The 14415-nt window shown below is 45.9% G+C and overlaps 1 protein-coding gene across 2 annotated transcripts in view; it reads left to right on the forward strand.

The window, feature by feature from the left end:
* DMXL2 (Dmx like 2) overlaps positions 1-14415 on the forward strand; it is a 116290-nt gene that overhangs the window by 13884 nt on the left and 87991 nt on the right. For both annotated transcript variants that reach the window (XM_054041058.1, XM_054041059.1), the window contains exons 2-4: positions 4733-4858; positions 9935-10006; positions 11564-11642. In XM_054041058.1, coding sequence (XP_053897033.1) covers positions 4733-4858; positions 9935-10006; positions 11564-11642 — 277 coding nt within the window. The remainder of the gene's footprint in view (positions 1-4732; positions 4859-9934; positions 10007-11563; positions 11643-14415) is intronic.

Here is a 14415-nt window from a genome sequence, read left to right on the forward strand (position 1 = left end):
TTTTTCCTCAGCAGGTTCAACTGGGTTTGGCATCTTCAAGGGCTTGTCCGCACTAACCCCCCACTTTGAACTAAGATACGCAACTTCAGCTACGTGAATAATGTAGCTGAAGTCGAAGTATCTTAGTTCGAACTTACCGCTGGTCCAGACGCGGCAGGCAGGCTCCCCTGTCAACTCCGCGTACTCCTCTCGCGGAGCAGGAGTAGCGGCGTCGACAGCAAGCACTTCCAGGATTGATCCGGGATCGATTTATCGCATCTAGACAAGACGTGATAAATCGATCTCAGAAGATCAATTGCTTACAGCCAGACCCAGAGGTAAGTATAGATGTACCCCAAGAGTTTTCCTTTCAGGTGCTGTGACCAGGAGGTAAATGCAGTGACTTGTTACAGCTTCTTCAAAACAAAAGTAAATTGTAGTTAACCACAGGAACATAATTTCAGAGAAGACAGTTAAACAACAAAAGGCCTCCATGCATATGTCTTACTTTAACATATACCTCGAAGTTTGGCTGATCCAACACATTCCAAATACTTTTACTTTTGGGGCCAGAGTTTGAGTCTGCTTCCTTTCAGACATTACCTCTGTTCATGTTCATTAGGGACTGTGCTTTTAACAGTTTCCAAGTCTTTTGTTTCAGAGTTCCCCATCTGAAGACCCTCTTCCAACCTGGTTAGAGGTCTTGACATCTGTATTGTCCCCTTAAGTACTGGTGATCAAGTTATCTAAGGTCTGTGTTTCTGCAGACATGAGATGAGCTCCAGAATCTTCACATTCTTTGCGCTCCCATTCGTGTCAGTGGGGTCAGAATTTAATCCGCTTTGTACACTATTAGAACTAACTTGGAATCCATCAGTCGTTGAATTCTAATATGAAAGAAGCAAGAGGGAAGTTAACTTGATAAAACAGTTTAAGTCTGGGCTGTAAAATAAGCTATGTTTGTAAAGATACAGCTTCAAAAGATACATGGGTAAATATAGACAAATATAGAAAATAATTGATAAGGGCTAGGGTATTGCTAATTTTAAACTAATTGGCTAGATACTGTAGTGGAGTCAATAGAAAACTTATTTATTTTCAGGAAATGGAACTTGTGGTTAGTTTGTGTTTATAAAAGCTATTTAGTTTAAGCGGATGTGAGGAACTGACATTGTGTGACACAGATGCTACAATGTGGGTGTTAAGTATTAGAGATCATTCAGAGAGACCAGGGCTCCATAACAGGTGAAAAGCTGGCAGACATAAAGATAGTCATTTCCTACCAGAGACAAGCAAGCCATTGTCTGATAACATTTTCTTGGACAGACCATATGGTATGTGCGTTTTGTACTGTGCAAGATGCAATATATTATACATGATTCCTGAAGTAAGCTTTTGTTTGTTGTTCTTCACTCTGCTAATAAAGTATCCTTATTAGAACCCAGAAAATCCCCAAAGTGAGATACTTGGAGTATGTAATCAATAGAAGCTTCACTTTTAAAAATAGTAAAAGAAAATAATCTATAGTTACCCCCATACAAATTAAATAATAAACAAATCTGAATAAAAAACAATTGTTGGCCTTTTTTCAAAAGTCATCTGAGACTCCTTATACATTAAAAAAATTAAAAGGAGAAATCAATTCAGAATTTAATTCTTGCAGTAATTATTTTTCAATATTTGTTTTTACTCCATTTTTTTAAATCCAAGGGAATTTACAGCTTTTCAATTAGCTATTCTTTTGTCTGTCCCCCCCCCCCCTCGTAACTGTAACTTTCCGAAAAGAATGGAGATCAGCTGTACTTTTTAGTGTCTGTGTTTGCTTTAAAAATCAGCAGTAGTAGAATTATGTAATGAAGGGTACATTTTATGCCTATCTTTATGCACTACTTTCATTTCTAAAAAGAACCTATCTACAATGACCACATTGCCATTTTAGAAACAGAGCACAAATCTTTGAATATGGTCTTAGAGGGAAATGGTAAACAATTAGTGGAAGCTTCTTTTAAAAAGTCATGCAGGAGAATACCACCATTATTTTTCCTTGAAAACAGAATAGAAAATTCTGCTTTAATAAGATGAATGTTATCCATTTTTATATTAGACTTAATTTATACACACAAATCTGTATCTGTATTTTACACTTATAATACAAAGCTATATAATTCACAGGTGTGAAGGCACTTCCATTCCTCTCACTGACACATTCTAATAATTCACAGGCATGATATCAGGCAGATTCTGCTGATAAGAAGTGTTCTGGGGCTAGGAGAAGTAAAGGGGGGAAGGATTGATGTAAAATAAAAGACACATTTTGAATTGAGAGAATGTGGGACGGTCTGTAATTTCATCCTAAGGAGTTTGGTGACCACACAAGAAGAAAAATTCAAGTGGCTGTTTGTAGTTTGACATCACCAAAATGATAGAATTGCAATTATATAATTCACAATTAGTTGTTTATGATTATACATAGCCTATAAAGGGGCCATATTAAATTGTTGAATGTAAATCACTTGTCTGTTTTGCCAGTTCTACTTATGTAATCTGTTATAAAACAATGAACATTGGTTATGAAATGATGTAGCAAGGTACAGGATGTTATAGTTCAGTATTCTTGCACTTTTTTTTTTTACATCTGTAGTATAGAAGATGCAAAATCATTGACATAATTACAAAAGAGGAAATGGTGTATGTATGCCCATTTAGCAACTACAAATATATTACTGTTTCTTATTATAGTGAGAAAGAAATTAAGAGGTTTCTATACAATTCTAATATTTAATTTTATTCAGATGCATGTTTATGTATTAAACAGGAAGAAAGCAAGAAAGATGTAATATACCATTAGTTTAATTTACATTTGTCATATAGTGTGACTTCATTGGTTGGGTCTGAGAGAGTACTATTTTAAAAGTCTGTAGGACTTGATACTGCTTCCATTGAAGTCAATGGCAAAACTCCCATTGAATTCTGTGGTGCAGAATCAGAGCCTAATTGAGCCATCCCAGATCATCCCGTCCTGCTGAGTTGTACTCAATTATAGGTCTGATGGCTCTGATTTACATCTGGTTTTCTTTGCCCACCCCCTACTGGACATTCCTGCAGTTGAGGATTACTGAGGTGTAGACATACCCCCACCACCTCCCTTTCCTCTTCCATGCTTCCTGCACCAATGTGGAGGGGTTGCATAATAACAGTTACTGTGGCTCTATACCACCTTGGCTGAGATAATATTCAGGGGGCTGGTTGAGCCAGCTGGATCAGCACAAAGCAGCTGTAGTAGGGGTGAGGAATAAACTGTTACTCCTGGGGGAATTCTGCACCACTACGCATGTGCTGAATTTATGTCGCCCACAGATTTTTGTTTCCCTGCAGAAAAATGACTTTCTGATGGGGAAGCAAAGGGAAGCCACAAGAGTGGTCATGCGACCTTCCCCAGCAGTATGTTTCGAGTGTCCAGGGCAGCCGGCGGAGAGGTAAATCACTGTGGGACAGGGGAAGACCCAGCTGGTGGCTCTTACTCTGTGCCAGGCTCAGCTGGGCTGTGGAGGATGGGACTTCCTCTTCCAACAGCTTCTTCCTACTTCCTCTTCCTACAGCTGGGAGAGAAATCTGAGGATGGGTCTGACGCAGCATCCAGGGCTGTGTCAGACCTACCCCCAGATTTCTCCCCTGGCGGTAGGAAGCTCTGAAAACTTCCTCTCCTCTCCTCTTTCCCCCCTCCCCCCACGCTTACTGCACACATCACTCCTTACTGCAGGGAGAGGGATCCCTGTACAGGGAGCTGCTCCCCCATCCACCCAACCCTCCACCCAACCCCTGTGCATCCAGACCCCCTCATACCCTCCCGCTGAGCCTCACTCCCCCCACACCCAGAACCGCCCCCCCCGCCGAGTCCGATTCTCCTTGCACCTGGACCACCCTAATGAGCCACCTGCACCTGGATCCCCACCCTACTGAGCCCCACTCCCCCAGCATTAGGACCCCCCCACTGAGCCCCTACACCCAGACTCCCCTGCCAAGTTCTATCCCCCCCACACTCAGACCCCCCCCCCCCACTGAGCCCCAACCACCTTCACCTGGACCCCCCTGCAGAGTCCCATTACTGTTGCAACCAGAACCCTCCAACGAGCCCCTGTGCATCTAGATCCCCCGCTGAGCCTCCCACGCCCAGATTGCCCCACCCAGAACCCTCTCAACTCACACCTGGATCCCTCCCTCTCCCCCACACTAAGCCCCTCCACATTTGGATCCTGCCTTGCTGATCCTGCCTGCCCACACATGCTGCACCTGGCATGGAGAGTAAGGGCCCTGGGGTGTTTCTGAGGCAGGCCCGGCCCTTGCACTGTGTCAGGGTTGGGTGAAGCTTCACCACTGAGTCCGTGTCCCGGGGGGAGTTCCACAGTGATCTCCCACCTCTGTGCAGCCAGTGCTCCCCAATGCCATGCTGGAGCCTCCACGTTTATTTAACATATAAAATTTGCAGAATTTTGCAGAATTTTAAAATATTGTGTGCAGAATTTTTAATTTTTTGGTTCAGAATTTTTAAGTTTTTGGCGCAGAATGCTCTCAGGAGTAAACTGTGTGTGTTAATCTAATGTACTTTACTAGTGTGCTTTGAGGTAGAAATTTAAGTGTGTATTCATGATCATAATGCACTTTGAAAAAAATGTAATAATTCTAAAACTAATTTACTAAAATATAACCATTGTGGATCAACATTAGATTATATATATTTTTAAAACTATTACAGGCATATGGCTCAGGCTGTGATATTGTTATTCTGGCAAACGACTTCGAATGTGTGCAGATTATTCCTGGTGCTAAGCATGGAAACATCCAAGTCAGCTGTGTGGAGTGCTCCCAACAGCAAGGCAGGGTAAGGTCTTTAATGAGTCTGAATAAAGTTTAAAAAATGAAATGTATAAACAGAAATTGTTTGGCATGTTGATGCTATTGCTAAGGTTGTAATTTCATGCTAAGGACCTATTTTTAGATACTTATAACTTTCTAAATAACCCTTTTTGGTTAAAAGTAATGATCCTTGTTTCAGCCCAATGGTGATTTATTTTTTGAAAGTTTGATAAAACTGAATTTGGCCCTTTTTCAGCTACCTGAATATGTTTCTATTTTTTAATTTTTTTCCACTATTTAAAAGTAGAAATAAAGCTCTTCATGTTCAGATAAGTTATGACACTTTTAAAAAGTTTAAGATTTGTATGTGTTTGCATATCAGCAAGGGCTGCATCAATGGCTAATTCCGAAAGTAACAAATTCTGAAAGCCACATGCTTTCCTTTGTAGTAAAAAGGTTCAGACCCCATTTTATAAGGGGTCTCACAAAATGTGAAAAGGTACAGCAAACTTTTCTGAACATAATATATTCTGGGATGAAGATCATACTCTCTAATTTGTTTGCAAATGGTTCTTGGATACTTTAGACATCAACTAAAACCTTTATATTTTGCTGCACCAAAATCTGTATTTCTTTCAACAGCAAGTTAAATGTTACTTAAAACAGAGTGAAATGGATACTAGTTTTCTGTGGTAATTTACACTACTTCGTTTTCCAGGCTAACATATATAGTATTCCTCGTCTCCTACCCCCCAACACATATTTATTCATATTATGCCCCTTTTTGGAGTTTGCAGATTTTCTCCATAGAACCAACTTGATGTTGTAAATTGGCATGTCAGTATATTGACATGTCAAGTAAGTGGTTTTGGCTTGTGTGTACAATTTGAATGTAAGTTTTGTCAAAAGTGGCTGTATTTTTGGTGCTCAAATCATGGGACCATGTGGCTCAAGGAAATGAAAATGATTACGTGCAAGTAATTTTTCCATAACAATTTGTTTGCATTGAATACAATTACATTTATTTCAGCGTATATAATCATATTTATTTCTCAAACAACACTGAAAAAAAGAACATTTATAAATAAATTATTTCAATAAATGTGGTTGTAGTGCACCTGATATGTATGTGTGAGCCACTGCTTATGACAGACTGCTGCCAAAAAAGCACTTTCTAGTAAAACTTTAAAAATCTAATACAAGAGATAGGAAACACTTCTCTTGGAACTGTGCAGTTAAAATAGCATGTGCTTTGAAACATTAAAAGAATTCCATGGCTTAGGTTCCCTTTTAATGGCATAGTTTAAATGTAGCACAACTGATTATAAATGTAGCACAACTACGGATTATTACTGGCCATGCCTCCTGTACTGTCTAAAGTGGCTAAAAGAAAAGCTACATTTCTAGCTAAGGACCAACGAATCCATTTACGTATGTGTCCTCGGAAGTGGCGCAAGTGTGCATGTTTTTTAAAAGTACCTAGAAGTGTTTAATGTGTGTACTAGCATAGTGAATCCTGATAACTGTGCAGCCCCTGTATGATTTCCAACACAGTTACAACTGAGTATTGACCAAGTTTTATGTGGACACAACTGACCATATTACAAATTTGGTTGTAATATAGACAGACAAGACCTTAGGCCAGGGGTGGGCAAACTTTTTGGCCTGAGGTCCACATTTGGGTATACAAATTGTATGGTGGGCCATGAATGCTCACAAAATTGGGGTTGGGGTGCAGGAGGGGGTGAGGGCTCTAGCTGGGAGTGTGGGCTCTGGGGTGGGGCCAGAAATGAGGAGTTCAGGGTGTGGGAGGGGGCTCCGGGATGAGGTGCGGGGATGGGGTGCGGTGGGGGAGTTAGGTAGGGTTACCATACGTCCGGATTTTCCCGGACATGTCCGGCTTTTGGGGGCTCAAATCCCCGTCCGGGGGGAAATCCCCAAAAGCCGGGCATGTCCGGGAAAATCGGGAGGGCTGGGTGGTGCTCGGCCAGGGCCGACGGTGCGGGGCCGGTGCGGGGCCGGGGGCATGGTGCCGGGCCGGGAACTAGGGGCGCAGTGCCGGGCGCGGGGCCGGACGGGGAGCCGGGGGCGTGGTGCCGGGCCGGGGTCCGGGCGGGGAGCCGGGCCGGCGGGGAGCAGGTCAGCCGGGCCCGCGGGAGCCAGGCCGGCGGGGAGCCGGTCAGCCGGGCCCGCGGGGAGCCGGGTCAGCCGGGCCCGCGGGGAGCCGGGCCGGTGGGGAGCCGGGGAGCCGGGCCGGCGGGGAGCCGGGCCCGCGGGGAGCAGGTCAGCCGGGCCCGCGGGGAGCCGGGCTGGCGGGGAGCAGGTCAGCCGGGCCCGCGGGGAGCCGGGCCCGCGGGGAGCCCCGGGGTGCGCCGGGCCGCCGGGGGCCGGCAGTGCTGGGCGGGCTGGGGGTGGTCGGCCGGGGCCGGCACCCCAGGGCCCGAGCCGACCCAGGCTGGCCCGCCGCCGGGGGGCCAGCCTGGGCCGCGCCTCCTCCCCCCCACACCCCCCTTACTTGCTTCAGGCTTCCCGCGAATCAAATGTTCGCGGGAAGCAGGGGAGGGGGCGGAGACTTTTGGGAGGGGGCGGGGTTGGGGCGGGGGTATGGGCGGGGCTGGGGGCGGGGCCGGGGGCCGTGGAGTGTCCTCCATTTGGAGGCACAGAATATGGTAACCCTAAGTTAGGGGCTCCGGTTGGGGGTGCAGGCTTTGGGGTGGGGCTGGGGATGAGGGGTTTGGGATGCAGGAGGGTGCTCCAGGCTGGGATTGAGGGGTTCGGAGGGCGGGATGGGGATCAGGGCTGGGGCAGGGGGTTGGGGCACAGGACAGGCTCAGGGGTGTAGGCTCCGGGCGGTACTTACCTCAAGCAGCTCCCAGAAGCAGCAGCATGTCCCCCTTCCGGCTCCTATGCAGAGGTGTGGCCAAGTGGTTCTGTGCACTGCCCCGTCTGCATGTGTCACCCCTGCAACTCCCACTGGCTTCAGTTCCCAGCCAATGGGAGCTGCAGGATCAGCACACGGTGCTCCCTGGCTGCCCCTAAACGTAGGAGCTGGAAGAGGGACATGCTGCTGTTTCCAGGAGTGGCGCAGAGCCATGCAGAGCGGCCGTCGACCCTGCTTCCTGGCTGGAGCACAGGAGAGGGGCAAGCCCCAGACTCTGCTCCCCAGCAGGACCTCGAGGGCCGGATTAAATCGCCTAGCGAGCCAAATGTGGCAGTGTTGCAGGGCAGCTACTGCTAGGGAATCCCTGGTATTGCGGCTCCTCTAGAGCTCCTCTAGAGCCGCAATACCCAAGGAAAGGAAAGATTAAGAATGTTTTTCTGGTGGTCCCGAAATCCATGTGGATCCTGCGGTATTCTAGGTCCAGGGGATTTGAACTCCTTGCCTCTTCTGTGTGTTTTGAGGCAGTGGTTTTCAACCAGGGGTATCTGTACCTCTGGGGTACACAGAGATCTTCTAGGGGGTATATTAACTTATCTAGATGTTTGCCTAGTTTTACAATAGGCTACATAAAAAGCACTAACAAAGTCAGTATAAACTAAAATTTCATACAGACAGACAATGACTTGTTTATACTGCTCTAATTTATATTCCTATTGATTTATTTTATAATTGTATGGTAAAAATGAGAAAGTATGCGATTTTCAGTAATAGTGTGCTGTGACACACTTGTATTTTTATGTCTGATTTTGTAGTTTTTAAGTGAGATGAAACTTGGGGGGTTGATAGGAGTTGTTAGGAAAATGGGTTAAAACTTGCAGGGGAGACCAGAGTCCTAAATTGGAAGTGTTTAAAGAGCTCCTACTGTATCATCTTAAGTAAAATGTAGACTTTAAAAAAACAGTCCAGCCATTTTTGAAGTGCAGATAACCCCAATGATCAGACATATTCCCAACAGAAAAAAGGTCTTTTGTAGATGTGGATTTTCTGTGAAAGAAATGGATTGGAGCAGGGCTGGCTCTAACTTTTTTGCCGCCCCAGGCAAAAAAGAAGAGCGCCGCACTGCGCAGCGCACCCCCGACCCCCAGCACCGCGCCGCTGAAACCCCCCCGAGCGCCGGGCCAGGCCGCCCAAACCCCCGCCACCCCCCCGAGCGCCGTGCCGGGACGCCCAAACCTCCGCCCCCCACCCCTAACGCTGCGCCGGGCCAGCCAAACCCCTGCCTCCCCCTGAGCGCTGCGCTGGGCCGCCCAAACCCCCGGAGCGCCGGGCCAGCCAAACCCCCGCCTCCCCCTGAGCGCTGCGCTGGGCCGCCTAAACCCCCAGTGCGCTGCGCTGGGCCGCCCAACGCCTCCCTCTCCCCCCCCCCCGCCCCAGCACCGTGCCGAAACACCCCCTGTGCTGCCCGGCCAAAACAAAAAAAAACCCTTGAGCGCCGCCCCGCCAAACAAAAAAACCCCCACAAAAACACCGCGAGCGCCCCCCGCCACCCCAACCTTGGCCGCCCCTTCTAAGGTGCCGCCCCAAGCACATGTTTGGTTGGCTGGTGCCTGGAGCCAGCCCTGGATTGGAGAAATTAAGGAGTCCTACTTGAAGTATGCTAGTAAGTTTCCAATAATATGTTCAGTGTTTTGTTTCCATATACCAGACTTTTCCTCAAAATTTATTGAACCCAGCAGCAACAGAATAACATTTGCTCCTGTATTCTTGTACTTAATATTTAGTGATAGGAAATGGAACTTGGAATCACACTGAGGACCCAAACACTGATCATTAATTTACTAGTTTTCTGTGAAGTAGCGCAAGAGCAGAAAGAGCAAAGGCATCAGCTTTCCATTGTGCATTAACAGTAGCTACCCTGAAGTAATAGCAGATGAACAGGAGTTAGCACATGTCCTTTTGTACTCAGGGTCTCTCTTGTTTACATTTAGATCTTTAACCTGGGATTACTCAAAATAAACAAATTATGTATTCTTCAATGTTTTTTAAAAGCAATCAATTCTACGTACAACACCACTAAGTGATGTTTGTACGAATTTTGCTTTCCTTTAGCACCTACACTTACAAATTTATTGGAAATTCAATGAGTATCTGTGAATTCTAGAGAGTTCTATTATGCTTTTTTCCTGAGTTTTAACATTTTACTCATTCAATCTGTTCCAGATTGCAGCATCATATGGAAATGCTATTTGTATTTTTGAACCCCTTGGTATAAATTCTCACAAAAGAAATTGTGTAAGTATGTATTACATGATTAAACTATGTCTTGTTTTGTTGGCGCAGATAAAAATATGCTTACCACTTGTTAAAGCCCCATTAGAATGGAACAAGGGAGATTAACTGAGAAATATGTTCATGTTAGACACACATATAGTTCAAATATTTGTATAGTGAGAAATCAGAATTAATTTCTTATTCTAAACAATACTGTCTAGCATATATCCCTTAAAATAAAAAGCTCTCATTTGAAAATGAAGGTTAGAAACAGGGCCGGCTCTAGGTTTTTTGCCGCCCCCAGCCCTGGGCTCTCCCCCTCACCCCACCCGCCCCCCAGCGCTGGGCTCTACCCCACCTCCGCACCCCTTGCCGCCCCAACCCTGGGCTCCCTCCCCCCCAACCCCACACGCACCCCCTGCCGCCCCAACTCTGGGCTCTCCCCCCGCACCCGACCCGCATCCTCTGCCGTCCCAACCCTGGGCTCTCCACTCGCTTCCCCCCACCAGCGCTGACTCCGCCCGCTCCCCCTTCGCCTCCAGCCGGTCCAGCGCTGGCAGGGTCAGGGTAAGCAGTGGGGCTCCTGGGCTGCACCTCAGCCCAGGGTCCCCCCAGCTGGGGTTCCCGCCTCCAGGACCAACCGGAACGGGAGGACAGAGCCGTTGGACCGCTCCAGTAGGGGGCTGAGGAGCCAGGGCAGGGAGCCCCAGAGGGAGCGGAGCCCCAGAGAGTGGGACGCGGGCCCTGCACGGCAGCACCCACCCTCTATGGCCCCACTGCTGCTCCTGGCCGCCCTGCCACAGTCCCTGGGCAGCTCTGGCCACTTCGCCCAGCCCCCGCTGCGGCGCTGGGGGGGGCGGCCGCCCTGCGGCACCTGCAGGCGGCTCCGTGTGCCCTGAGGGATGGCCCCCAGCCTGAGTGTCCTGCGCTCGGAGCCCTCCCGGCTATAAGGTGCGGGCGCTGCTCCCCGACGCGAACCGCAGCGGCCCCAGGGTGCCCTCGGTGCAGGATGTGCTGCTGCTGCCAGGACTGGCTCTAGGCTTTTGCCGTCCAAGCTCCAAAAAAAAAAAAAAAAGAGGCTGTCTGGAATACCGCCCCTGAAAATGTGCCGCCCCAAGCACCTGCTTGGTTTGCTGGTGCCTGGAGCTGGCCCTGGTTAGAATATTATTTTCCTTAGTTTTCACCTATTCTGTAGGAGTATTTTATTAAATGGAACATGGGTGATTTTTTGTTTATATTCCTCCTTCCCTAACCAGGGATACGGCATTTAGCAAGTCCCTAGTATTCTGGATGAGGCTAGCAATATTTGTTTGAAACATCATACCAAAATGGTGAATGTTCAGTTTTCTGCTGCTAAAAGAATTTCAGTGCTGCATTTCATCATTGTAAATCAGTTGAATGCAAATATTAAATACTCGATTCAGCAATCTATTACAATCTGAATTTATTTTCAAAAGAATTAATAGAAATCTGAAATTTACATTTGTATCTTCATATAGAAAGTAAAAAGTGCTGTTACTTTATTGCTTTTTTGCTGTTAAGAACTAACCCTTTATTCCTAATGTTTTTATACAACAGCAACTGAAGTGTCAGTGGCTTAAATCGGGGCAATTTTTCCTTAGTTCTATGACTTACAACTTAGCATGGGATCCTCAAGGTAATATGAAGTTGATCAGTGTTTGTTCAATATTTATAACTGTAGAATGATTCTAGTTACAAATAATTGTTATTTAAATGAAATTGGAGTGTGAATATATATGTATTAGATAAGCAATTCTCCAACAGTGGTAGGTACACTACATGCGATAAACAGGTTGATATAAACTTTAGTATATATGAGCTGAGAGGTGAAAACATTCTCACACTAAAAATCCACTGCAGTTACCATTTATGAAGGTGCTATACCAAGTACTTTTGAATTTTAGATATAGTATGCTAGGTCTTAGTTTGGAAACTGCACTCTTAGGTAGCTAACTGAAATACATACATCACTAATGCTAACATAGTTAGAATGTTATGATTAGCATATATTCTGATAAGAAAAATACGTATGTTACGTTTTAAGATTTGACATTATGTCATGCTTGGAATTTGACTGGTTATTGAACTGTGTATAGTATTAACTCTTAAACATAGTGCATTCCTGTGATTTTCTTCTCTGGTGTTATCTGGACCAGTGATCTGCTAGGTTACTCCAATCCTTGACTCTGGGAGCCAGCCTTACCCTGCTGTGCTGTGAGAACCCCCAATCCTGGGCTGTTCACGCACAGCCTCTGGCATGTAAACTGCTCCTTGGATTGTGCAACCAAATGATACTAGCCAATACCTCCAGTCCCAGACAACCCTAGGAACCTTCGTCTTGCAGTGTCCAGTTATGCCCGCTGGACGCTGCAAGCTTATACGAGTTCATCAATTTAACAAAGAAATTAATAATAAATTATAAATAATAAACAAATAAATTAATGGAGATATCCTATCTCCTAGAACTGGAAGGGACCATGGAAAGGTTATTGAGTCCAGCCTCCTGCCTTCACTAGCAGGACTAAGTACTGATTTTGCCCCAGATCCCTCAGATTTGGTCAAATGAAATAAAAGCAAAACGCAGTCTAAGCTGATCTTAACATTTTCAATGCCCTTACAAACTTAGACGCTTCTCACCACAGGCTGGCTGGTTGCTCTTCAGCCAGGCTCTCCCTTTTGTTCAGCGCTTCAGTCGCTTGGTGTGGGGTCTGTAGATGGAGGTAGAAGCGAGAGAGAGCATGGCAAACGTCTATCCCTTTTATCATGTTCTTGCTTCCCTCTTGGCTTTGCCTCTCCCCCCCTTCAGAGTCAGGTGAGCATTACCTTATCGCAGTTCCAAACTGACCAAAGGAAGGGGGGTGACTCCCTCGAGAGTCCAATAGATTCTTTTGTTGCTGCCTAGTCCAGTGTCCTTTGTTCCTGTGAGGCTGGGCTGGGTTTGTCCCATACATGCCCTGATGAGGTGTGAACTGCCTCTCAGCTCTTGGAGAGTTTTTGCCTGGGCTTATTTTAAGCCATGAGGATACATTTTCAGCCTCATAACTACATACATGAAATTATAACCTATAACCTTACTATAACATTACTGTAACAACAATGCTCAGTGCGTCATGAGCCTTCCGAAGACACCTGACATGAGAAACTTTGCATTGGATACCGCACAATCATTTTACAAGGATGAACATGCGGGTGTGGGGTGTTCCCCCGAGGTACAGAGCATCACAATTACTTGTATAGAGAAAACTATTTTAAAAATATCCATCTTAACAAAGGGGTAAATTCTTTCCTGTTTGCCAGTTCCACATCTCAAAGCAAGACATTACCATTTTCCTCCTGAAGGATGTTGTATGTGACGCATGTTTTGAGTGACTAAAAGAAAAGCTACTGATGGGAAATAGTTAAATAAATGGAAAGTATCACTTCACATGGTTAAAAATATTTCTACTGTGGATCCAGGTTACAGCTGTGAAGTGCAGAGGAGAATGTGTACCATCTGATTTTATAGTGATCAAAGAAACAAGTTCATTTGTACAAAGATACAGATTAGTAGGTCAGGGTTGATGAAGTATAAGGTTGCTCTAAAGTGTCTAAGAACAGGAGAGTGAGTGGAAAATGGATTAAGGGGTGATCAGCATGTTTGTGATAGAAGAAAGACATGAACAGTTTAGAGGGAACGGGCAAAATCAGCTGTGCCCAAGACCAGACTAAATTTAGAATCGTGTTATGCCTTTAATCCCCTCCCTAGGCCATTAACAAGGAAGCCCAAGGTCCTGCCCTGACACACCAGATTGGGGCACCCAAGAACTCACTAGTGTATGGGTTGAGGGAGACACCTCTTATAAGCCTATCAGTGTGAAAACAGCCTGTATCTCTCTCTGAGAAAATAAGGCACATTCTAGCCAGACAGTTATGAATCCTTGCTGGTTGGCTTGATGATAGCTTTGGGGAGGCAGGAATCACCCTTTTTTCCTTCTTTTCCCAACTACACCAATATGAGAAGACATGAACCCCCACCCAATTATGTTTAGATACCCAAGTGTTAGGTATCTTAAAACATACCAATGTTAAATAAAATACTTGAAATGTACCTGCAAAAAGAACAGGAGTACTTGTGGCACCTTAGAAATTTGTTAGTCTCTAAGGTGCCACAAGTACTCCTTTTTGCGGATACAGACTAACATGGCTGCTACTCTGAAATGTAACTAACTCTTGCAAGGACTCTTTCACCCTATGCAGTGCAGCAAACAGTTGAAGCTAAGAATGCAGGTGCAAGAGAGCATATCAGTACCTGTGAACTTGTCTTTTCTTCAAGCGTTGCCTACACAGCTCCACATTTTTCACTCCACATCTTAGCAGGAGCCCTCTAGAAAGCTTGGACCTTTGAGGTTGGGCACACGCTTCCTTGTGGT

The sequence above is a fragment of the Malaclemys terrapin genome, chromosome 10 (genome assembly GCF_027887155.1).
Source record: "Malaclemys terrapin pileata isolate rMalTer1 chromosome 10, rMalTer1.hap1, whole genome shotgun sequence".
Taxonomy (NCBI): Eukaryota; Metazoa; Chordata; order Testudines; family Emydidae; genus Malaclemys; species Malaclemys terrapin.